The sequence below is a fragment of the Rhinoraja longicauda genome, chromosome 8 (genome assembly GCF_053455715.1).
Source record: "Rhinoraja longicauda isolate Sanriku21f chromosome 8, sRhiLon1.1, whole genome shotgun sequence".
In the NCBI taxonomy this organism is placed as follows: domain Eukaryota; kingdom Metazoa; phylum Chordata; class Chondrichthyes; order Rajiformes; family Arhynchobatidae; genus Rhinoraja; species Rhinoraja longicauda.
In genome coordinates this window covers 27893545-27920174 of record NC_135960.1, presented here as the reverse complement: position 1 = coordinate 27920174, position 26630 = coordinate 27893545, and the positions used below count along the sequence as shown (strand labels likewise).

General features: G+C 41.0%; 1 protein-coding gene across 1 annotated transcript in view; it reads right to left on the bottom strand.

Moving 5' to 3' along the window:
* Positions 1–378: 378 nt before the first annotated feature.
* The window catches only part of LOC144596218 (extended synaptotagmin-3-like), a 104182-nt gene continuing 77930 nt past the window's right edge, over positions 379–26630 (bottom strand). The window contains exons 13-23 of the mRNA XM_078404429.1: positions 25142–25222; positions 22940–23008; positions 21956–22030; positions 20349–20435; positions 15726–15875; positions 11475–11824; positions 10218–10316; positions 9091–9222; positions 5263–5368; positions 2102–2151; positions 379–1343 (exon numbers count right to left, since the gene is read on the bottom strand). Of these exons, the coding sequence (XP_078260555.1) occupies positions 1295–1343; positions 2102–2151; positions 5263–5368; positions 9091–9222; positions 10218–10316; positions 11475–11824; positions 15726–15875; positions 20349–20435; positions 21956–22030; positions 22940–23008; positions 25142–25222 (1248 nt within the window). The 3' untranslated portion in view covers positions 379–1294. The remainder of the gene's footprint in view (positions 1344–2101; positions 2152–5262; positions 5369–9090; positions 9223–10217; positions 10317–11474; positions 11825–15725; positions 15876–20348; positions 20436–21955; positions 22031–22939; positions 23009–25141; positions 25223–26630) is intronic.

Here is a 26630-nt window from a genome sequence, read left to right as displayed (position 1 = left end):
TAGGAATAATTAAAATAAATACTTATATAGGGCAATTAAGTACAATCATTCTAATTGTGTATTTTTCTTTATTACAGAGGTAGACAGTATAGATCATGTATTACCAGCAGTCCATGCTATAAAGCTACAAGCTAGAAAATAAATCTAAATTTAAGAATTTCTGTTTATTTTTACAATCCTATTTATAATCTGTAGGAATTTCTATTTTTGAATGTTTTCATTAAACTTGTTTTAACTAATACAAGCTTGCAGAATACTTGGTTTTCGATGATACCCCACAATAGTTAAAGGTTTAACAAGAGGCAAATCTTAAAATTGAAAATATTCATTCCATGAATAATTCAAAAAGCATCATGTCAAGTGAAAGAACTAATTCCCTACATTTATTTATAGCTTGCAATTTTAAATGTTAATGTCTCAGCAAATCTCATCCACTGAGGTTAAAATTAATGCACGATGTTAAACTGTTAATTATGAAAAATCTTACTGGACTGCGTAGCAACATGAAATTGTGATGAACTCTGTACATTTTTTGATATTTAGTAATTAAGATTAGTTATTAATAGACATCAAGTTTCAATACAGCTTATTTTATGCAATTTTAACATTTAACAACATAACCAACTAGTTGTTTGAAATTAGATCAATTTATTTACAGCAGCTAATAAATAGCAATTCATATTCCAGTAGCCATGCCCTGAGCCTTTTCTGCTTGGGAAATAACCAGCATCACATGGTATTTACAATTGTGGACAATAGATAAAACAGCAAGACACAGAAATCTATTTTTAATTGACATTGTTGCCAGCTGTTTGAAATTATTATCTACATATTTATTCCTGTTAACGTGCAACAAATGAGCAAAATGGATTTAAGGGACTGATATAAAACTGGTATTTCACCCCAAAAGATAATTGCATAAAAGCACATTCTATTTAACTTTTGGTTTAATACAACGTAGAGAAAATGCACATTAAAAAGCAGGCATTTAAACTGCCCACTTGTGAGTCCATATTATACAAATCAAGCTAACATCAATAATTAAATTTTATGTTCACAAACCAATGGGAGAACAAAATGTTTAAGAGAAGCCTTAGAAATATCATTAAAGAAACCATGTTCCATGTCAAATCCTATTTCAATATACAAGCTTCCCTTTTGCTACATCCAGTTCAAAAGGAAATTAATAGAACACATTTGACAGCCAGCTTACCAAGCAATTAAACAGAAACATATTCAAGATCCTCCTTCACTCTATGTAGAAAATCAAATGAGTCTTTAGGTTAATTGTACATCAAACACTTCTTTCTTTGCTTGGCAATCCATCGTCAGTTAATTTATACCTGTGAACATAGAAGGTAAATGTCATTATTACACATTAATGGAAATATGCTTACTATTTGTTTAAAAAATATACATTCTTCCATAGGATTATATATTTAAAACATTTTATAAGTGTGCATTTTAATTTTCTCTCCACACCTGCCTGAAATTCAGTCACATGTTTTAACTAATACAAGCTTGCAATATTTTTGGTCTTCAATGTTCGATCACTACCCCCTCCAGAAACAGTTAAAGGTTTATTTTAAATGATCTCATGAGGCTAATTTTTAGAAAATTAATAAATGAAAATATTAATTCCTTGATGGACTGTTCTAGTCCCTTTATGAACCTAATGCTACTGTGGCGAATAATGACATGGTAAACAAAGTATACTTCAGTCCGATCACATTGATGATATGAAGTGTTTGTTTCTCATAAAACTTTAAATCCAGAACACACTCATCACTTCCCTGCCTTAGTTTAAATAATGAACTTATATTAAACGGACAGTTTTATATCTGAGAAATTAATCTACAATAGTTTTAATATTCGAATATCTGAAATGAAAAAAATGTATATCATCGACATAGGTCTGCTTGGCAAAAGATCACTTGCTCTGCTACCATGTTCGTTCTAGGACTATTTGTGAGGAACCTGGAAATTGTATTCAGTTTGATTAAACTATTATAAAATTATTGCTTTTAAGTATATTCAGTACATGCATCTACTCAAGACTTAAGTCATAACTTAATATTTAAAATCAAAGTATATGCCTTACCATTCTGTAATACCTGGGGTTAAATTATCCTTTGGAATGTCTATCAATACCTTAAATAAAGAAAAAAATGGTTCATGTAGAATTGTGGAGTAACTCAAAATGCATTCATATGATTATTTATTTTGAGTTCAAAACACTGAGGACTTTCCTAATTCGTCACATAAGCCCATAAGTCATAGGAGCAGAATTAGGCCATTCAGCCTATCGAGTCTACTCCACCATTCAACTATGGTTCAAAGAGGTTCATGCAGTTAGTAACTTAATTTATCCCTCGATTGACAACACAAACTGATTTGTTGGCCATTCATCACTACTTTTGTTGTGGTATTTGATGGTGCATAAATTGTATTGTATGCCAGCACTATAAACATAACCAGTTTGTTCTAAAGAACCTTTGAGTGTCTGGATGTTATAAACTGCATTATTAAAACACAATGCTTTTTGTCTTGTATCATATTTTCAGTTTATGTGAATGCTTCTTTGTGATAATTACACAAAATAATGGACAATAACATAGATAAGTCAAAGTTATCACAAAATGCTGAAGTAACTCAGCGGGTCAAGCAGTATCTCAGGAGAGAAGGAATGGGTGACGTTTTGGGTCGAGACCCTTCTTCAGACTGATGTCAGGGGTGGGGGTGGGACAAAGATAGGATGTAGTAGGAGACAGGAAGACAGTGGGAGAACTGGGAAGGGGAGGTGAAAGAGAGGGACAGAAGAGCTATCTGAAGTTGGAGAAGTCAATGTTCATACTGCTGGGGTGCAAGCGAAATAGGAGATGCTGTTCCTCCAATTTGCGGTGGGCCTCACTATGACAATGGAGGAGGTCCATGACAGAAAGGTCTGACTGGGAGTGGGAGGGGGAGTTGAAGTGCTGAGCCACCAGGAGATCAGGTTGGTCAAGGCTGACTGAGCAAAGGTGTTGAGCGAAACGATTGCCGAGCCTACGTTTGGTCTCGCCGATGTAGAGAAGTTGACATCTGGAACAGCGGATACAACAGATGAGGCTGGAGGAGGTGCAAGTGAACCTCTGCCTCACCTGGAAAGACTGTTTGGGTCCTTGGATGGAGTCGAGGGGGGAGGTAAAGGGACAGGTGTTGCATCTCCTGCAGTTGCAGGGGAAAGTACCTGGGGAGGGGGTGGTTTGGGTGGGAAGGGAAGAGTGGACCAGGGAGTTGCGGAGGGAACGGTCTCTGCGGAAAGCAGAAAGGGGAGGAGATGGGAAGATGTGGCCAGTAGTGGGATCCCGTTGGAGGTGACGGAAATGGTTGGAGAATAATTTGTTGTATACGCTGGCTGATGGGGTGGAAGGTGAGAACAAGGGGGACTCTATCCTTGTTTCGAATGGGGAGAGGGGGAGGAAGAGCGGAGCTGCGGGATATAGAGGAGGGCCCAGTGAGAGCTTCATCTATAATGGAAGAGGGGAAGCCTCGTTTCCCAAAGAATGAGGACATCTCTGATGCCTTAGTATGAAACACATCATCCTGGGCACAGATGCAGCGTAGCCGGAGGAATTGGGAGTAGGGGATAGAGTTTTTACAGGAGACAGGGTGGGAAGAAGTGTAGTCAAGATAGCTGTGGGAGTCAGTAGATTTGTAGTAGAGGTTGGTCACTAGTCTGTCTCCTGTGATGGAGATGGTGAGATCAGGACAGCATCTGTGGAGGGAATGGACTGATGATGTTTTGGATTGGGATCATTCTTTAGACTGTCGGTCTTTCTTCAGAAATATAGTCTGCCCATTTCCCTCCACCGATGCTGCTACACCCGCTGAGTTCCTTGATCACGTGCCTTGCATAGGAAAATGCCAAACAAAATTTTCACTTATTTGCATAATACAATTAAGTTTTCAATGAGATACAGATAGCGTGGAATGGTACAACTAGAAGGAACATTCCAGGATGAAATGGCCAGACTCATCCTTTGCAATGCTGTGAACAGATGGAATCTCAGCATGGCAGGGTATTTCTATTCCCCAACGTAGCGTCATAGAGTGATACAGTGTGGAAACAGGCTCTTTGGCCCAACTTTCCCACACAGGCCAACATGTCCCAGCTACATTAGTGCCACCTTCCTGCGCTTGGTCCATATCCATCCAAACCTGTTCTATCCATGTACCTGTCCAACTGTTTCTTAAACGATGGGATAGTCCCAGCCTTAACTACCTCCTCTGGCAGCTTGTCCCGTACACCCACCACTTTTTGTGTGAAAAAATTACCCCTCGGATTCCTGTTAAATCTTTTGCCCTTCACCTTGATCGATTCCCCTATATTGCACAAGAGACTCTGTGCATCTACCCGATCTATTCCTCTCATGATTTTGTACACCTCTATAAGACCCCCCCCCCCTCATGCTCCTGTGCTCCATGGAATAGAGTCCCAGCCAACTCAACCTCTCCCTATAGCTCACACCCTCTAGTCCTGGCAACATCCTCGTAAATCTTTTCTGAACCCTTTCATGCTTGATAATATCTTTCCTATAACATGGTGCCTAGAACTGAACACAATATTGTAAATGCAGTCTCACCAACGTCTTATACAACTGCAACATGATCTACACTCATTTCATTGCAGCCACACACAAAGGTAGCCACGAGGGCTACGTTGGCTACATAATTTTCCCCTTTCTCTAGGGATTTATATTGAATTCTGAAAACTCCCTCCAGAAGCAGAAAAGGTCGGGTGATTGCTGCAGTGCAATAGTGGGCTGTGGGCCTTACCTTCACCAGGTTCAGCAACTTGTACTTGACAACCTGGTTTCTTCCAGTGATCATGAGTGAGTACTATTGCTTGGCTAAGAAAGAAAAGCATCTTGTCTGTTTCTTTTTTAAACTATCTTCCCTTTATGAACATACACTCCAAGATCCACGTGTTCCTCCACACCACTCAATGTGGTTTAGAGCTTTATTTTATCCTCAGAGTGATTGCTAATATTTCTGGGAGATGGCATCATCTTGTAACATGTCATCAGATTTTACAAAATCACATAATAAATGCAATTATTCCAGTTTCACTCATCAATTTGTTTGATTTACTGTTCATAAACCATGTGTGTAACAATTAATATGCTTCTTGTAGTGAAAATTTCATGCTGTGTTCTGAAATTCAGCTGAAAGGATTCAAATTTTATTTTCCAAATACTTAGTAAATAGAAGTCACCTCACCTTTCCAAGTTCTTTCCTCTCATGGGATCGGAATGACCGGTTGTTTTTTACGGCAATATCTAATTTTCGTTTAGGAATATCTTCCAATGAAACTGAGAATTCAAATCTGAAAGGGGCAAAATTATATTTTAATGCTGATATTTTGTTAAGTTTGCTGATCAATGTAACCTAAGAGTATCATACTTTTGGTGCTTGCAACAAATGATATGTGGGTTTGAACAGGATGGGTGAAAAGGACTAATACCTATATTACCATCTTTCCAAAATTTAATTGATGCAGCTTTGCATACCACATTTTTAATGTTAAATATTAATTGATTAACTTTTAGTTATTAGTCATTCAGCACTTTGGTTCAACTTATTTATGTCAATCAAGCTTCCCATCTATGCTCGTCCCATTTGACCAAGATTCTTCCAAATCTTTTCTAACCGTACACATGTCAAAATGGTACTTAAATGTTGTTATTGTTCCAGTCTCAACAACTTCCTCTGATGGCATTCCATATACCCATCATCCTCTGTATGAAAAGTTGCCCTTCAGGGTCCTATTACATTTTCCCCCTCTCAGCTTAAAACTATGTCCTAAATTCTTGATTTCCCCCCCGCCCCCCAGGAAAAAAAAATTGTGCTCATCCTATCTATTCCCCTCATGAATTATAAAATTCTGTCAGATCAGCAGTGTTTCCTACACTCCAAGGAATAAAGTTCTAGACTGCCGTGCCTTGTGCTACAACAGTTCCTTGATTCCTGGCAACATTTTTTTTCTGCTCTCTTTCAAGCTTAACAGCATCTTTCCTTTAGCTCTGTGACCAAAACTGAACACAATACTCCCGTATACAATATAGCATCCCAACTTCTATACTGAAACACAACCATCTTTCCAAATGTATATTATAATTTTATTCCTTTGAATCCCATTCAGTACCTTACCTACCACAGATGTCAGGCTTACTGATCTATCATTTCCACATTTTTTCATGCCACCTTTCTTAAATAAAAGCACACTGTAGTGCTTTTACCGCAACTGTAGTGCTTTTACCTCCAGTCTACCAGCAACTCATCAATGGTTAATTGTGATGCATATCTCATGAAGCTCCAAACACAGATGTCCACTTTAGTCTCCCGAGTTCCACTTTTTCTAGGAATATGTTTATAAAATCTCTGGATTCTCCTTAATCTTCTCTGCCAAAGCTATCTCGTGTCCCTTTTAGCTCTCCCTATTTCTTCCTTAAGTATATTGCATTCCATATACTCCAGGAATTCACTTGATATCAGCTGCCAGTACCTGACCCATGCTTACTTTCTGAACAGAACCTCAATATCTCTTGTGATCTAACATTTCCTACTCCTGCTGGCCTTGCTGTTCATTATAATGGGAACATGTGGGCATTGAACTCTTGCTATTTCACTTTTAGAGTCATAGAGTGTGGAAACAGGCCCTTCGGCCCAACTTTCCCATGCCAACAACATGTTCCATCTACACTAGTCCCATGTGCCTGCACTGGGCCCATTTCCATCTAAATCTATCCTGTCCATGTACCTGTTCTAATGTCTCTTTAACGTTATGATAGTATCTGCCTCCTCTGGCAGCTCATTCCATATACCCATCACCCTTTGTGTATAAAAAGTTATCCCTCAGGTTCCTATTAAATCTTTCACCCCTCACCTTTAACCTATGTCCTCTGGTTCTCAATTCCCCTACTCTGGGTAAAATACTGTGTATTTCCTGATCTATTCGTCTCATGATCTTTTTCATCTTTACAAGATCACCCCTCATCCTCCTGCATTCTAACGAATAAAATTTTAGCCCAACTCAAACTCTCTCTATAGATTAGACCATAAAGTCCTGGCAATATCCTCATAAATCTTCTCTGCATCCTTTCCAGCCCCAGCTTTCCATCCCCCCTTATCCCCCCTCACTCACTCCATCCCCCCTCATCCCCTCCCATCCTCTCTCAACCCCCCCCCGGCCGTTTGCACTATCGCAAAGTCAAGATATCGGAAGTCGAGGAGCATCTGTATTAGATCAACGGGCCCCGACTGAGCAGACGCGGCTGACAAGCAGGGCAAGTGGAAAAGGGATTTATTAAAGTTTAAAAAGTGATTTTTAAAGTTTAAAAAGTGAATAACTTTTAAAATATAACAACCATTTGAACCGCAGGCCAATGGTGAGTAAGGTGGGCCTAAAATTGTTGCGCTATCGTGTACCATTTTGGCTGCATTTCAGGTACGTACAAACACACAAGGTGAGAGGACAGACTGACAACAAATAAAGCTGGTTGTCAATCAACAAGAATGAAGTAGACAATAGATAATAGACAATAGACAATAGGTGCAGGAGTAGGCCATTCAGCCCTTCGAGCCAGCACCGCCATTCAATGCAATCATGGCTGATCACTCTCAATCAGTACCCCGTTCCTGCCTTCTCCCCATACCCCCTCACTCCGCTATCCTTAAGAGCTCTATCCAGCTCTCTCTTGAAAGCATCCAACGAACTGGCCTCCACTGCCTTCTGAGGCAGAGAATTCCACACCTTCACCACTCTCTGACTGAAAAAGTTCTTACTCATCTCCGTTCTAAATGGCCTACTCCTTATTCTTAAACTGTGGCTCTTGTTCTGGACTCCCCCAACATTGGGAATATGTTTCCTGCCTCTAATGTGTCCAATCCCCTAATTATCTTATATGTTTCAATAAGATCCCCCCTCATCCTTCTAAATTCCAGTGTATACAAGCCTAATTGCTCCAGCCTTTCGACATACGACAGTCCCGCCATTCCGGGAATTAACCTAGTGAACCTACGCTGCACGCCCTCAATAGCAAGAATATCCTTCCTCAAATTTGGAGACCAAAACTGCACACAGTACTCCAGGTGCGGTCTCACCAGGGCCCGGTACAACTGTAGAAGGACCTCTTTGCTCCTATACTCAACTCCTCTTGTTACGAAGGCCAACATTCCATTTGCTTTCTTCACTGCCTGCTGTACCTGCATGCTTCCTTTCAGTGACTGATGCACTAGGACACCCAGATCTCGTTGAACATCCCCTCTTCCTAACTTGACACCATTCAGATAATAATCTGCCTTTCTATTCTTACTTCCAAAGTGAATAACCTCACACTTATCTACATTAAACTGCATCTGCCATGTATCCGCCCACTCACACAACCTGTCCAAGTCACCCTGCAGCCTTATTGCATCTTCCTCACAATTCACACTACCCCCCAGCTTAGTATCATCTGCAAATTTGCTAATGGTACTTTTAATCCCTTCATCTAAGTCATTAATGTATATCGTAAATAGCTGGGGTCCCAGCACCGAACCTTGCGGTACCCCACTGGTCACTGCCTGCCATTCCGAAAGGGACCCATTTATCCCCACTCTTTGCTTTCTGTCTGTCAACCAATTTTCTATCCATGTCAGTACCCTACCCCCAATACCATGTGCTCTAATTTTTCCCACTAATCTCCTATGTGGGACCTTGTCGAAGGCTGTCTGAAAGTCGAGGTACACCACACCCACTGACTCTCCCCTGTCAATTTTCCTAGTTACATCCTCAAAAAATTCCAGTAGATTTGTCAAGCATGATTTCCCCTTCGTAAATCCATGCTGACTCGGAATGATCCTGTTACTGCATCCCTGGGATGCAGACCATCAGGCCCTGGGGATTTATCAGCCTTCAGTCCCATCAGTCTACCCAAAACCATTTCCTGCCTAATGTGGATTTAGTATCAGCCCATTTAAGCTCCAACAGCAGGCCACACTAATTTCCAAAGTTTTGAAACTGGGAACAAGATATATTTATGCCAGCATATTATTTAACACACTTACTTTTCGTCGTATTGTGGATCTACAGTCTTCTTCTTCACTTGTGTTCTTCTCCGGCCTGACCAGCTTTTGTCGGGAAGAAGATAAATTCGGACATATGGATCTGATCCATCAGTTGAACAGGGTATTAGGCTTCTGTGTCAAAGAAGTTCATATTATATGAAATATTCTGGGATACCTTTAGAAATAGCAATGGCTATTTCATACTCAGAACATGTATTAGCCTATAATATGCTGGACGAACTTGCATATTAGAAAACTTTACTTGCACTATACACAACATAAAGTGAAAATAGGAAAAGCAGGCCATTCAATCACTTGACCCCATTCTAAAATTCTATTAAATGATAACACATCTGATCCATGCTATAAAAATCTTGCCAATCTCATCATGCACTAAGATAGTTTTAGATTCCTTTCAATCTTTGCAAAAACAGTGCTTTTTGAGTTAAAATCTCTTCCCTTTTGTACTGAATATTAAACTGGAAGAAACAGTTTCTGGATCCCTTTAGCACCCTGAATGGATAGTATTTATTCCTTCAATAATGCTGGTACTCTATCTCCTAGTTCCTCAGGTTCTATTGCAGAGAAAATTATATGCTGCAATCTTTCCTATTTACTGTGCGGAAAGTCTCCCTGTAAAATAACAAACAAGTGTATACTGGGTTAAATTGTTCCTAAATCCTTAGTACCATTTGATCTGAAGGCAGCACTGGGGCCACAGGAGTGCCAAGAAACTGGCAGGACAGATCAAATATTCAAAATAAACAGGTCTTGCGTAAACAAAAATAAGCACGAGGTGAGAACAATATCTTTAGGGGGTTGAAAAGATACTGGGTGGATCTTGGATCTTCGATACACTCATATTTTATGTGGGAAAGGTTTGCATTGTGACAAATTCTACCTAATATGAGATTTGGCATGGGTTATTTAAACAACAAATTTGAATATTTGTTCAAAATTGTAAGGAGACTTTCTTAAATCTTAGCTCTCACAAAAAAAATCTTCCTTAAACAAAGAATATTCATTCATTTGTTATCTCTGACTTAATTCCCATTTACGACATGCAAGTTTACCATTGATATGCAACAAGTTTTACAAATAAAGTTATCGCCCATAAGGAAAATTACCTGCAACAATGAACAATTACAATCAGAGAATGACGTGGAGTGGAATAACGCACAGTCAGGTGGATTTTGCCTAGAGATTCTTCAATCAGGCCTATGCCACTGGAAGAAATTAAACATTTCCTTATTTACCTTATCTCTACAAATGGAAATTGGAGTCTAGAAATGATATCACAACTGGTAACACTATACTTCATATTTGCAAGCAATATTAATTTTTTTAATAACAAACTTTCAATTTAATTAAGTTTACTAAAGGAACAACTTGTTGAGTTCAGATTTATTCTTTGCCTTGTATTCTCCAAATTACACTCAAATTTTAAGTTAAAAAACCCAAAATATTGCAATCAAAATTGATATTTAGAATATTTATAAACTCAAAAAGAGAGCTTATTGTCTGTGCATAATTGACAGACTATTATTCCAGGATAACATCAGAGAGTAAATTATGTCCCCAATTCTGGCAATCTCCAAGGTCAGGTAGAATTTCCTTCACTCACAGAAAATGGTTATATAGGGTTTATTTAGATTGCCTGACATTTTAAAATCTATCATTCTTTTGGTAAACATTGCGATCTTAACTGCCTACGCAATACCAGATTTCTGAATGAAACACTAATTTGAGCTTTTTTCATTGAAAGAGAATATTAAGAAGAAACAGAATTAAGGGTACGGTCAAAAGCTCAAAGAAATGTACCAGCATACTGACTCCTGGGGATCTCTGGCCGACATTTGTTCAAAATGGAGGAAGAACCTATAGAATGGCATTGAGAAATGAATCCATGTATCAGGAACCCCCGGAAGTGTTAACGATGGATGGAGCTTGTCATTAAAGCTGCCTACCCACCCACCTTCCCAGCCATCACCCATCCCATCTGTGGAAGCGCTGCGATTTCATATTGACATGATCAAACACCTTGAAACCCATAAAATATGACAGGAAGCAAGTTATTTTCGATGCTGAGGGACCATCTAATGAGAAGAGTATGTTGTAACTGAGAGATAACACACAAAAACAACTCTTCGAGCTTATAACTCTTGTTATAATCAGCGGTGATCACAGTAACATATTTTAGCCTGTTGTGACCATAATCCACTCTCTGAATTGTTTTATGGCTCTTGCAGTTAAAAGTTAATCTGTGTTGCAGTAACAATTTCAGTTTAGCCTGTTCTAGATTTGTATTACTAATTAAATGTTTATAGCGAAATGAATTTTGATTCAGTATATTGAAAAACTATAATATATACTAAAAGCCTTACTTTTGCAGATGCCGATCACCATCTTGAAGATTAACAATGGAACTGGCAGATTTAACAGTACTAGATTTCTCACTTGTGGGCTCTGAGGCACTGACTTGTGTTGGGGCCGTTTGCAGCTTTGGTATAATTTCATCTGTATTCTTAGATTGTTTATTATCTTCTATTTTTTCCATTTGGTCACATGCTATGCTATCTTCAAACATCTTTGAAACATTTGGTAATATTGGTGTTGAAGGAGGAGTGTTGGGTTTGTTTCCAGTTTTCCTCTTCTTCACTGAAATGGGACCTTTTTTAAGGGCATTCAGGCCTGCGTAGACACTGTCAGCATCGGGTTCCTCATTAGTTAGCACCTGTGTGTATTTCAAATAGAACAAACTTCAACAAATAACTCCCAGTCATATATTTTGGTATTTACAGCACTAATATTCTGAACAATTTAATACTTATTTTCCACATATGATTGACCACTCCAGCAGTTTTGAGATAAATCTACCATGTGGTAGGACATGACACGAATGAGGCAAGCACATGGATTATGCTCCAGTCCATGGTATTATCCAATTTTATCTAGTTGGCACCATAAAACAGTTCACTTAAATCCATCTTTAAACAAAGCAATGGAGAAATTGTCAGGCAAGGTTTGTGCATATGCTAACTCATTATTCCTGATGACTGTGTTTTACAAAGGAAGATAACTGAAGCTATTCCCATGCTCAATCCTGAACCCTGTGCTCCAAGTGGAGTTTACACATTCTCTCTCTCTGTGCAGGTTCCCTATAGTGCTCCCACAATCCAAAAAAATTCCAAATGTTGGTAAATTAATAAGCCACTGAAAATTGTGCCTAGTTTGGGCAGCTGGTAGAATCTGGGACAGGTTAATGGGAAAGTAGGAAGAATAGGTTACAGGGAACATTAATGGTCAATGTGATTACACAATGAGCTAAAATAACCTCTCTATGTTGTAGGAAGCGAAATACTGCCAGAGGAGCACCAAGAAAATCACATTTTTAACAAAAACAATAATGCATTTCATATTCATAATTGTAAATAATTGTAAATCCGGTTAGACAATAGGTGCAGGAGTAGGCCATTCAGCCCTTCGAGCCAGCACCGCCATTCAATGCGATCATGGCTGATCACTCTCAATCAGTATCCCGTTCCTGCCTTCTCCCTATACCCCCTCACTCCGCTATCCTTAAGAGCTCTATCCAGCTCTCTCTTGAAAGCATCCAACGAACTGGCCTCCACTGCCTTCTGAGGCTGAGAATTCCACACCTTCACCACTCTCTGACTGAAAAAGTTCTTCCTCATCTCCGTTCTAAATGGCCTACCCCTTATTCTTAAACTGTGGCCCCTTGTTCTGGACTCCCCCAACATTGGGAACATGTTTCCTGCCTCTAATGTGTCCAATCCCCTAATTATCTTATACGTTTCAATAAGATCTCTCCTCATCCTTCTAAATTCCAGTGTATACAAGCCTAATTGCTCCAGCCTTTCAACATACGACAGTCCCGCCATTCCGGGAATCAACCTAGTGAACCTACGCTGCACGCCCTCAATAGCAAGAATATCCTTCCTCAAATTTGGAGACCAAAACTGCACACAGTACTCCAGGTGCGGTCTCACCAGGGCCCGGTACAACTGTAGAAGGACCTCTTTGCTCCTATACTCAACTCCTCTTGTTACGAAGGCCAACATTCCATTGGCTTTCTTCACTGCCTGCTGTACCTGCATGCTTCCTTTCAGTGACTGATGCACAAGGACACCCAGATCTCGTTGAACATCCCCTCTTCCTAACTTGACACCATTCAGATAATAATCTGCCTTTCTATTCTTACTTCCAGAAGTGAATAACCTCACACTTATCTACATTAAACTGCATCTGCCATGTATCCGCCCACTAACACAACCTGTCCAAGTCACCCTGCAGCCTTATTGCATCTTCCTCACAATTCACACTACCCCCCAGCTTAGTATCATCTGCAAATTTGCTAATGGTACTTTTAATCCCTTCATCCAAGTCATTAATGTATATCGTAAATAGCTGGGGTCCCAGCACCGAACCTTGCGGTACCCCACTGGTCACTGCCTGCCATTCCGAAAGGGACCCATTTATCCCCACTCTTTGCTTTCTGTCCGTCAACCAATTTTCTATACATGTCAGTACCCTACCCCCAATACCATGTGCTCTAATTTTGCCCACTAATCTCCTATGTGGGACCTTGTCGAAGGCTTTCTGAAAGTCGAGGTACACCACATCCACTGACTCTCCCCTGTCAATTTTCCTAGTTACCTCCTCAAAAAATTCCAGTAGATTTGTCAAGCATGATTTCCCCTTCGTAAATCCATGCTGACTCGGAATGATCGTGTTACTTCTATCCAAATGCTCAGCAATTTCGTCTTTTATAATTGACTCCAACATCTTCCCCACCACTGATGTCAGACTAACTGGTCTATAACATTCAATCTTTTCAGTATTATGGAACAATTCACATCAACATGGCAAAAGTAATTTACAGTATTAGCAACAACAATTCATTGGATTGTTTTAAATATTCAGCATCACAAATCCAAAGCAATTTGCTCCAGGCAAACAGAGGATGCTGAAATAAATGAAATTTTGAAAAATTAAGCTGGAGATTAAGCACATTTCAAGAAGTAGAGAAACAGAAGGGGGGGGGGGACGGGGAAAAAATAAAGGGTTTTGTCTAGTGAGAGGCAGTCAATTAAAAGTTATAAAATAATGAAAATGGGAAACAAAGCTAAAGATGGACTTCAAAAGAGAAGTAGCAGAATCAACAAAAATTGTGGAAACCAATATTGTATGAAAGATGAGGTGCTGTTTCTGAAAATTATAGTGGGTATCATTGGAATAGTAAATGAAGCGGAGGACATCAGAAGGAGGATGGAGAATTACATTTCTGTCACCTACAACGGGACCCCACCACTGGTCATATCTTCCCATCCCCTCTCTGCGTTCCGCAGAGACCGTTCCCTCCGTAACTCCCTGGTCCACTCGTCCCTTCCTACCCAAACCACCCCAACCCCGGTCACTTTCCCCTGCAACCGCACGAGATGCAACACCTGACCCTTTACCTCCCCCCTCAACTCCATCCAAGGACCCAAACAGTCTTTCCAGGTGAGACAAAGGTTCACCTGCACCTCCTCCAACCTCATCTATTGCATCCGCTGCTCTAGATGTCAACTTATTTACATCGGCGAAACCAAGCGCAGGCTCGGAGATCGCTTCGCTGAATACCTGTGCTCGGTCCGCATTAACCAAACTGATCTCCCGGTGGCCGAGCACTTCAACTGCCCCTCCCATTCCCAGTCTGACCTTTCTGTCATGGGCCTCCTCCAGTGCCATAGTGAGGCCCACCGGAAATTGGAGGAACAGCACCTCATATTTCGCCTGGGCAGTTTGCAGCCCAGTGGTATGAACATCGACTTCTCCAACTTTAGATAGTTCCTCTGTCCCTCCCTTCCCCTCCTCCTTCCCAGATCTCCCTCTATCTTCCTGTCTCCACCTAAATCCTTCCTTTGTCCCGCCCCCCTGACATCAGTCTGAAGAAGGGTTCGACCCGAAACGTCACCCATTCCTTCTCTCCCGAGATGCTGCCTGACCTGCTGAGTTACTCCAGCATTTTGTGAATAAATCGATTTGTACCAGCATCTGCAGTTATTTTCTTATAGTTCTAAAGCCTGTTTATGTGAGATGCAGATTTATAGTTTCACAAAGCTTGTATGTTAATCATTTAACATTAAAATTAATTTAAGTTAAACCTGCTATATATCCACCAAGCTGGGTTCAGTCCCGATTGTGCCCGAGTTCTCCCTTTGGGTTTCGTGCAAAATAGTTCTAAAATCTGGTGAGGTGGGGGTTGGCTATTGATGGGAATATGGGTAGAATAAAATGGGTTAGGATAGGTTTAATGAAAATTGGCTGTTTGATCAGTCTATGCAAACTCGAAGTTGCCTGTTTTAATGCTGCATCTCTATGATTCTATTACCATTAGAGAATTGAGAATTTTAATAAAGGATTCGTATTTGTCGGCTAGTCTTCCCATTGTTTATTTTACTAAGCATTAGTAAAGTATTTCAAAGTGCAGCTGCCATAGTGCTGAAGAAGCACATATGCCAGTTCGGATAAGGTAATTACATACATTATGATATCCACGTTCGCAAAAACATACAACCATAAAAGCAGAATGCCTTCAAATAATATTGGTTTCATTGGTACATTTGACTTACCCGAAGAACCAGCTTCAATTTTATTAGGCTGTTGGGTCCTGAATGATCTAGTGGGAACCTTTGGTCCAGGGTCATTTCAGAAGCTTTCAACAAATGGCAGAAAGGGACAGTCAAGACCCCAAGGGCACATTCCCGGTCTTTGTCTTTGATCTGTTCAAAATAATTTGCATAAGTAGTTTATAAAGCATACAATATACAGCTGAACAGTTAATACATCTATACCAAATGTACAAAATTTGGTATGTACCTATCTAGAAGTAGCCAATACCCTCCAATTTCTGAAAATATTGGGCTTTTGTTTTTATATAGTTCACGCTTATGAAATCACTCCCTTAAAATACACCTGGAGAAATAATTTTTAATTCGGAAGGAATAGAAAACTGAATGTTATCAAATGCAATACTACCAAATGGGTACTGGTGTTCAGAGCTGTTCTAATAATTTGGAAATTGCTAATCTTCTGGAACAAAGACATGTCAATTATTTAGAAAAAGCAATAAAAAAATTAAAATTATAGAAAGCCATTTTAGATAAGGGGTAGAATGCGACTCCAGAGCACATCTTGAGGCTGCAAATACAGGATATTCATAAACAAGTCAATGCAGGAGGATTAAATTAAATATATTCTAAAAAGACTTAACTGAATGTGATGTGTTGAAAGATAAATTTTGCATAAACTGTGCAAGTGCAAGACTGGCTAGAATAAATGATATTTTTGCAAAATCCTTCATATTAATAAACAATGAATATTTAAATATTTAAACAAGCAATTACTGTGTTTCATACAAACGTTTCTAAGCATAAACATCCTGACTGTTTGCTGACGAACATCTATAAATTGCTCTGTTGCTTGTTATTTATATTTCCTGCTACCACCTGACAAAAATCCGTCACTTCCATTTGAAAGAGGCTGAACTGATTTGGCCCATTAGATACAGTAATATTCCAAGCAAACGCAGAGAAATCAGCCAAGTCATGATGTATGATCTAGAAATTGGGCCTAGACCACTTTATGTCGAGACCTAGTTCATAGGTGGAAGGAAATTCACATTAGGCAGGAAATGGTGTTGGGTAGACTGATGGGACTGAATGCTGATAAATCCCCAGGGCCTGATGGTCTGCATCCCAGGGTACTTAAGGAGGTGGCTTTAGAAATCATGGACACATTGATGATCATTTTCCAATGTTCTATAGATTCAGGATCAGTTCCTGTGGATTGGAGGGTAGCTAATGTTATCCTACTTTTTAAGAAAGGAGGGAGAGAGAAAACAGGAAATTATAGACCAGTTAGTCTGACATCAGTGGTGGGGAAGATGCTGGAGTCAATGATAAAAGACGAGATTGCGGAGCATTTGGATAGCAGTAACAGGATCATTCCGAGTCAGCATGGATTTACGAAGGGGAAATCATGCTTGACTAATCTTCTGGAATTTTTTGAGGATGTAACTAGGAAAATGGACAGAGGAGAGCCAGTGGATGCACTGTATCTTGACTTTCAGAAAGCCTTCGACAAGGTCCCACATAGGAGATTAGTGGGCAAAATTAGAGCACATGGTATTGGGGGTGAGGTACTGACATGGATAGAAAATTGTTTGGCAGACAGAAAGTAAAGAGTGAGGATAAATGGGTCCCTTTCAGAATGGCAGGCATTGACTGGTGGGGTACCGCAAGGCTCGGTACTGGGACCGCAGCTATTTACAATATACATTAATGACGGATGAAGGGATTAAAAGTAACATTAGCAAATTTGCAGATGATACAAAGCTGGGTGGTAGTGTGAACTGTGAGGAAGATGCCATGAGGTTGCAGGGTGACTTGGACAGGTTGTGTGAGTGGGCGGATGCATGGCAGATGCAGTTTCATGTGGATAAGTGTGAGGTTATCCACTTTGGTGGTAAGAATAGGAAGGCAGAGTGTTGTCTGAATGGTGTCAAGTTAGGAAAAGGGGACGTACAACGAGATCTGGGTGTCCTAGTGCATCAGTCACTGAAAGGAAGCATGCAGGTACAGCAGGCAGTGAAGAAAGCCAATGGAATGTTGGCCTTCATAACAAGAGGATTTGAGTATAGGAGCAAAGAGGTCCTTCTGCAGTTGTACAGGGCCCTAGTGAGACCGCACCTGGAGTACTGTGTGCAGTTTTGGTCTCCAAATTTGAGGAAGGATATTTTTGCTATTGAGGGCATGCAGCGATGGTTTACTAGGTTAATTCCCGGAATGGCGGGACTGTCATATGTTGAAAGACTGGAGCGACTAGGCTTGTATACACTGGAATTTTGAAGGATGAGAGGAGATCTTATCGAAACGTATAAGATTATTAAGAGGTTGGACATGTTAGAGGCAGGAAACATGTTCCCAATGTTGGGGGAGTCCAGAACCAGGGGCCACAGTTTAAGAATAAGGGGGAGGCCGTTTAGAACAGAGATGAGGAAAACTTTTTCAGTCAGTAAATCTGTGGAATTCTCTGCCTCAAAAGGCAGTGGAGGCCAATTCTCTGAATGCTTTCAAGAGAGAGCTAGATAGAGCTCTTAAAGATAGCGGAGTCAGGTGGTATGGGGAGAAGGGAGGAACAGGGTACTGATTGAGAATGATCAGCCATGATCACATTGAATGGTGGTGCTGGCTCGAAGGGCCGAATGGCCTACTCCTGCACCTATTGTCTATACCTCTGCCTCTTCAGATATTAGGTCTCAAGTATTACTTCAGCGTGTTGCAGGAAAGGTCTCTGAATATAGGGCATTGGTTGGTTGTAGCGGTCCTCAGTTAAATATTATACTTGTACCTTGTCGAGTGCACAGGATGTGTTCCCAGGAATAAGCACACTGATAGACTGTGTGCTAAAAGGGACTAATACAGCATTACTGAGATATGTGTAATGGGAGCTTGTGCAAACATCTAGTCTTCCCAATGCTGCCCTGCCAGTGACTTGGCACAAATCCAGCAATGAAATCGCACAGTACAATGTAGAGAGACTGCCTGTGAGGGCACAAGTTGAGTGGATCAGGGCGATTGGCATGGCTCAGAGTTGCATGCTGTGAGTGGCACAGTTGCTCCACGCATTGACAGACTGATCAAGTCTCAAGGTCTCTCTCAGCACCTCCTCTTGGATGGAATTAAAACCTCCTTTTGTGGAGAGCTGTGCAGCCAGCTATCTCTCTATGTAACAACATCAATAACCAATGACCACCATTTGAATTTGTTACTGCATAGAAGTCTCCAGGCTGGTGAGAACTGTTTTGCCTCAGATGAGAGGGAATGTAGCATTTCTTATCACATCCAAGATCAGTGAGGCCAGGATCCAGTTGCTGCTAATAGTAATGGCTGCACTCACACACCAGCCACTTTGATATATTTGCTTACCTCAATTCAGCTAACATCAGCGCTCACAGGAAGCCTCTCCATATTGAGGTGTGAGGTGATTAATGGCAGAGAAAGTGCCAACAACATTGACAGGTTCTCAGTACCCAGGCTCCTGGCCAGCAGTGGTGAGAACAGACGTTTGAGGTACTGTCTCCATTACAAAATCTTCAACGTCTTTGACCTCTACTTAAAAAAACCACCACTGCGATTTCACCGATCATAGACCAATTGCCAAGTCCTCATCAATTTAATCACTGAAGAGAGGATGGATGTTAAATTCAACGTTCACTAAACAAGGGCCCTCTACCAACCCGCTCAGGTTATACGCCATTCTCTGACAATAAATATCCTTAAAAAGTTCCTACAAAAAGGAGACTAATACCCAAATCTTAGAAATCATCTCTTAAAGGCAGACATTGATGATGAAATTCACCAGTTCCTTCAGTTGCTCCAGACAGTCTTCCACCATCTGAGGAAAAGTGTTTGGGAATCAAGGCCTAAACCCCAACACAAAACCTGCTATCTACCAGCTGGCAGTGGCCTGTGCCTTTCAGATTGTTTATGAGACTTGGACAACCTCAAAGCAGTGGGAAAATGCCATCCATGCTGTCACTGCAAAATCCACTGGCGGCACAAGTAGACCAACATCAGTATCCTCTCCCAGGCCTGAATGATGCTCAGCTGGCCATGCCATTTGCAATGACCAAGGGTAGAATCCCAAAACAATTCTATTCTGAACTCAGTCACAAGAAGAGATACGTAAATCTATAGCGGATTCAAAACCTCATTGAAAAGATGCAACATTTTCATTGACGATCAGGGTATCATTGGCCCTCGACCTCTCAGAGAAGCATGTGAAACTCTGGGAGCTTACAGCAGGCCAGCATAAAGGGCAGAACCCCAACACCTCCCTACCATTTACCCACCCAACCTGCCAATCACTGCCTTTCAATACCACTGCTAACATCTGGCAATCCCACATTTATTTCACTAGCCATCGCACAAGCCACAGAAGTGAAGTGGAACCAAGTTGGCCTCAATTCTAAGAGACTGCCGACAAATAAGAAGTACAATCCAATATGACAAACAAAAAGCATGTGTCCCAGCAATCATGGCAGGGCCTGCAATCCAAATATATCTCAGAATCTTCTGAAATTTCCTTCACACCACACATTTTGGTTCTGACAATGAGCCTGAATAGAATGGTTATTTTCTTGTTCCACACCAATTACAAGTGGCAGCTTTATGTAGGAAATCATGTATTACCTCTATGTTTATCTCCTCAGAATGCACATTTTTGATGAAGAATGTAAATGCTTGTTCCCAGACTGGTGCACTTGTATTGTAGCAAATCTGCAAATTCAGAATTGTGTGTTAATTCACACCCACACTCAATAATTAACATTTCAAAAAACAGTTACTTGATTTACTTAAATTGCTAAACAGTGGCAAGAACATTCCAGTGACAAGGAAAGGACTCCTTTCTAATGAATGTCATTAATTGGGGTTAAAGTTACACAGCTTATATGTCTTGCACAATCTTTGAAAGGATCAAGTTTTGATAGCTTAATAAGTACATAAATTACCCGACATAGCAAATTCAAAAAAGCACTTGTCAAGGGTGGAGATGGAGGCAGATATGATAGTGGCGTTTAGGAAGAATTTAGATAGGCACATGGATTTGCAGGGAATGGAGGGATATGGATTACTTGCAGGCAGATGAGCTCAGTTCACCTTGGCATCATGTTCAGCACAAACATTGTGGGTCGAAGGGCCCATTCCTGTTATATGTACTATGTTTAGGATTAATAATAATAATAATAATATATTCCTTTATTCATCCCACACCGGGCAAATTTACAGTGTTACAGCAGCAAAGTGGATAGCAAGAGATCATTCATTATAAATAAAAGATACATAAATTGTCATCAGTTTTCTGTGTGTTCTTAGCTGTTATTGTTGACTAGTCTGCTGGGAGCAGTGCGGGTTGTGCAGTCTCACAGCAGCGGGAAGGAAGGACCTCCTATATCTCTCCTTCATGCACTTGGGGTGAAGGAGTCTGTCACTGAAGGAGCTACTCAGTGCAGTGACAGTGTCCTGCATGGGGTGGGGTGCCCCCTGCACTCTAAAGGACCCGAGTCTCCTTAGCAGATAAAGTCTGTTCTGGCCCTTTCTGTATGGTGCATCAGTGTTTTCAGTCCAGTCCAGTTTATTGTTGAGGTAGACACCCAGGTACTTATAAGGATCCACCCTCTTGATGTCCATTCCCTGGATGATCACTGGTGTCGGGGGGACCTGGCTGCGCCTGCGGAAATCTACCACCATCTCCCTGGTTTTCCCCGCGTTGATCCGGAGGCAGTTCCGCTGGCACCAGTCCACAAACTCCTTGATCAGCTCTCTGTTCGCCCTGTCCTCTTCGCCCGTGATGAGGCCGACGATGGCAGATTCGTCAGAGAACTTCTGTAGATAGGAGTCTGCAGAGCTGTGCCTGAAGTCCGCAGTGTACAGGGTGAACAAGAATGGCGCTAGCACTGTTCCCTGCGGAACCCCAGTGCTGCAGACCACCCTGTCCAAGACCAGGTCCTTTGTCCTCACATACTGTGGTCGGTTGGTGAGGTAGTCCAGAATCCAGGATGTGAGGTGGTGATCCACTCCTGTGCGCTCCAGCTTGCCCCCCAGGCTGGATGGTGTTGAATGTGAATTGAACCTGGTTCCTTCGCGCTGTGAGGCAGCAGCACTATCTGCTGAACTACTGTGCTCCTTATAAAAATAATTCTGCTGCAAAGATTTCTGAGAGATTCAACTCAATTAATTTATTTTATCTTTATGACTTTTTACACAAATGAACAGTTCTGAAAATGGATATCACATACCTTACTTTCTTGCATGATATTTTCAACCACAAGCTGAACAGAACAGCTAGGTTCCAGGTTTGATTTCTTTATTGACTATGAATGGAAAAAATTGCATAATCCTCAGCAAAACCATGCCAACAGATTTGGATGATTAATGTCTAATAACTTAAGATATCCGCCTGCATATCAGAATAGAACATAATAATTACGGTATCTAAAGGCATTATCAGACTTCTGCAATCTGTTTGCTGTAACCTCAAAGTGCGTATTATTGGCCTAACCAGTGTTGCTAGAGGATTGGCCTTACAAGCTGGACCAAGGTTTCCAGCAAGGGTCTTTTTCTCTTATTTAAAGTACTATTTGCACTTGACAAGTTGTCAATGATATACAGCTGAATCGTGGTTTGCTGAGGAACAAACTAATCTTCACAGCAGAAGCTCTTTAAAACAAAATGGCAGCCTTAGCATTAAAGGTGCAGGTGCCGTATAAGAAAATCGGCAGTGGTATAGCAGGGAAAAAGGTGGATAACACTCTTCATGAGAAACGTCAGAGATCCCTTCCATAGGATACTCCATCAGGAGCATGACGGATCCGGGGCCTACTGATCAGATCCAGTTACATGGAGGGAAGTTAGGGACAAGAGCAAAGCAATTACATGGATTGGTGCTTTCAGTAAACATGCAGTTTTACAGGACCATGTGATGGCAGAACAGAGGAAAATATGAAGTAGGTTTCTTGAGTGTATCCCTGAGATATTAGTGACACTCCTGCCATGAGTCAGCAAAGATCTAATGTGGATAGTGTGTTGGCACCAGTGTAGTAGTGTTGGATTGTGATTTTATAATCATTCTCGGTATTGAACATCAAGTTTTGAACTTGAAATAATGATTTCTAACATTTAATGTAATAACGTCCACTTAAAAGCTATGGCAAATAAGAATTGCATTGTCCCATTCATGGTGCATATGACAATCAAACTGTGAACTAACACAACAAAATTACCTTGATGTATTTTGGTTTACTCTTTTTCTTTATGGTGTATTCATTGTTCGTATATTCAAACTGATTTCTCTTGAACAAAAACAAATTTCATTATTCAACATACGTTAGAAAATAAAACCAAATTTCAGCTGGAATATATTCTATTCACAGAGCTGTGAAAACCCAGAGACTCATCTCTAGTGACAGAGTTCTGTGCTCCAAAGTAAACAAGAGATTGAAGTTATCAATAATACAAAAGCTGTGGAGAGATGAACATATAGAGGTACCAAATGTAGCAAACGAGGTGAAAAATATTAATCTTTAACATTGCTTAAATGGACAAACATGCAAAGTTCAAGTCATGGGGTCAAAAGTGATAGGAGCAGAATTAGGCCATTCGGCCTAATGGTTGATCTATCTCTCCCTCCTAACCCATTCTCCTGCTTTCTCCCTATATCCCTTGACACCGGTACTAATGAAGAATCTATCTCTGCCTTAAAAATATCCATTGACGTCCCCCGCAGCCTTCTGTAGTAAATAATTCCAAAAATTCACCATCCTCTGACTAAAGAAATTCCTCCTCATCTCCTTCCTAAAGGAAAGTCCTTTAATTTATTCAAGCCTCAATAAAAGCAATTTCTGGACAAATATCAATAGTTCAAGAGACCATCGAGGAAAAAAAAAGAGGATGCAGATAGTGTTATTGGAGTCAAGGATGAAAGAAATCCTTTCCGGGGCCTTCCATCGCCCGGTACGGCCGCGGGACGTTTCAGCGCTCGGTGCGGCTCGGCCGCGGGGCCTTCCATCGCCCGGCGCGGCTCGGCCGTGGAACGGTTCAGCGCCCGGCGCGGCCACGGGGCCTTCCATTGCCCGGCGTGGCTCGGCCGCTGGACTTAACATCGCCGGCGCAGCTCGGCCGCGGGACGTTTCAGTGCCCGGTGCGGCTCGGCCGCGGGGCCTTCCATCCCCTTGCGGGGGCTGTGCGTGTCGGTCGCCTCGGTAGGGGTCGAGCTGCCTGTCCGTGGGCGTGGGGGAAGAGAGTGGAAGTTTTGTTGCCTTCCATCACAGTGAGGGGGTGTTTGGAGTCACTGTGATGGATGTTTGTGTTGGGGTCGTGTGTCCTGTGTTCTTTTCTTTTTTGTTGTGTTCTGTGACTGCTGTAATTTCGTTCGGTATTTCTCCGAATGACAATAAAGTTCTGTACTGTAAATGCTTTTATTAATAAATAATGGTCCAATTTAATAAATTCCCTTGCCCATTCTTCTTCCACAAAGACATAACACATTGATATATTTTATCTTCACATCTTAATTCATATTTATTGGGTGTACTTTTACTGCATATCTATCTCTGTTTTCAAGAATTCCTTTTATTAATTGGGTATCATTTAAAAGGAATTGTCCACATATTATTGGTCCCCTCTTTCATGCCTTTCATGCTTATTTTTTAAAATATTGGATCAGATTTAGATGCAGCAATTTCATAATTTGTTTCAGATTAAAAAATTTTTTTTTGTAAACTTGTGGACCACCAGGAGCTTGACGAAGCTGTGCACTTCCAATTCAATTATTGCTTGAGAACCAAATCAGAAGAGGCCTGATTGTCCACTTGATGTCCGCTCATGGGATCTACTGCATGCTGATCACCAGTGCACTGGGGTGGGGTGGCTGTGGCCACACTCACCCCCATCTCATCTCACATGGAGCATACTGATGACATGTAATGGTGCCTTCTCAGATGATTAATGGGGAAACCCTTGGCCATGGCTCTTGTGTGTGGCAATTATTATGCTAGGGAAGTCCCTTATAACCATATCCATTACAAATAGGGACACAGCTGAGAAATGTCAGATAAAAAAAACATATACAGATTTACCATTTTCAAATAAATGTCAAAATTAACTAAATCTATCAGAACCACAGTTGCTTATTTTCTGAGCAAAAAGAGGTTGATGGATTTCTTTTAACAATATTAAAATTTAATTTAATAGTGACTATTTCATGATATAGGTTCAAATGAAAGTCACAGGAAGGGCCAGAACAATATTAAGTAAAAACTGCAACAACACAAAATTTACGGAGTATTGTTCCCTCAACTTGCCCCAGGATAATTTGCAAACAATAATAGTGTGCATCAAATAAATATTTTATAAAAATATTCTTCTGTAATATGTAGTGTATATTTAGATACTGTATATTTGCAAGTGTATACAGATTTACTTACAGGCAGATGATATGCACTATCCAGATAAACAACCAGTACTGCGTTCGATTTGCCAGGTATAGTCTGCTTCAGAGCATTTTCCTATTGATGACAAGATAAGAATTTTCTATTTGACATGAACATAGAAGGATGAGGGGGGATCTTATTGAGACATATAAGATAATTAGGGGATTGGACACATTAGAGGCAGGAAACATGTTCCCAATGTTGGGGGAGTCCAGAACAAGGGGCCACAGTTTAAGAATAAGGGGTAGGCCATTTAGAACGGAGATGAGGAAGAACTTTTTCAGTCAGAGAGTGGTGAAGGTGTGGAATTCTCTGCCTCAGAAGGCAGTGGAGGCCAGTTCGTTGGATGCTTTCAAGAGAGAGCTGGATAGAGCTCTTAAGGATAGCGGAGTGAGGGGGTATGGGGAGAAGGCAGGAACAGGGTACTGATTGAGAGTGATCAGCCATGATCGCATTGAATGGCGGTGCTGGCTCGAAGGGCTGAATGGCCTACTCCTGCACCTATTGTCTATTGTCTATAGAACAGCACAGCACAGCACAGCACAGCAACTGCCCTTCAGCCCACAATGTTTGTGTCAAACATGATGCTATGACCAACTTTTAGCTGCCTAGACACAACCCAAATCCCTCCATCCCTGCATATTCATGTGCCGAGAAGTCTCTTAAATGTCACTATTGTATCTGCCCCCACCACTAACCCCCGCAGTGCATTCTAGGAACTTACCAACCTCTTAAAATAGAATTTTGCTCTGCCCATCTCCTTTAAACTTTCCCCTCTCACCTTAAAACTATGCCCTGTAGTATTTGATATTTCTATCCTGGGGAAAAGGTTCTGCTTATCTACCCTATCCATGGCTCTCATAATTTTATGTACTCCTATCAGGTCTCCCCACAACCTCTAGCATTCCACAGAAATCAATCCAAGTCTGTTCAACATCTTCCTTCATCTAATGCCCCCTAATCCAGGCATCATTCTGGTAAACCTCTGCCCGCTAGTCAAAGCCTCTGCATCCTTCCAGTAATGGTGGACCAGCACTGCACGTAATACCCCAAATGTGGCTTAACCAAAGTCCTATAAAGTTGCAGCATGAATTCCTGGTTTTAATACTCTTTGCCCTGACCAATGAAGGCAAGCATACCACATGCCTTCTTTACCACTCCATCTACTTGTGTTGCCATTTTCAAAGAGTTATGGACTTGAACCCCCAAATCCTTCTGTACATCAATACTGTTCACGGTGATCCATGACCCCAGCAATCTTGGTGTCATCTGCAAATTTATTAAACAACCCATCTATGTTTACATCCAAGTCATTTATATATATCACGAGCAGAGGTCCCAACACAGATCCTTGCAGAAGTCCACTGGTCGCAGACCTCTAAACTGAATATTGTCCTTCCACCGCAATCCTCTGCCTGCTAATCATATTCTATTAATACGCATGATTGGAAACATGTACATTGACATTATTCCATTTTGATTC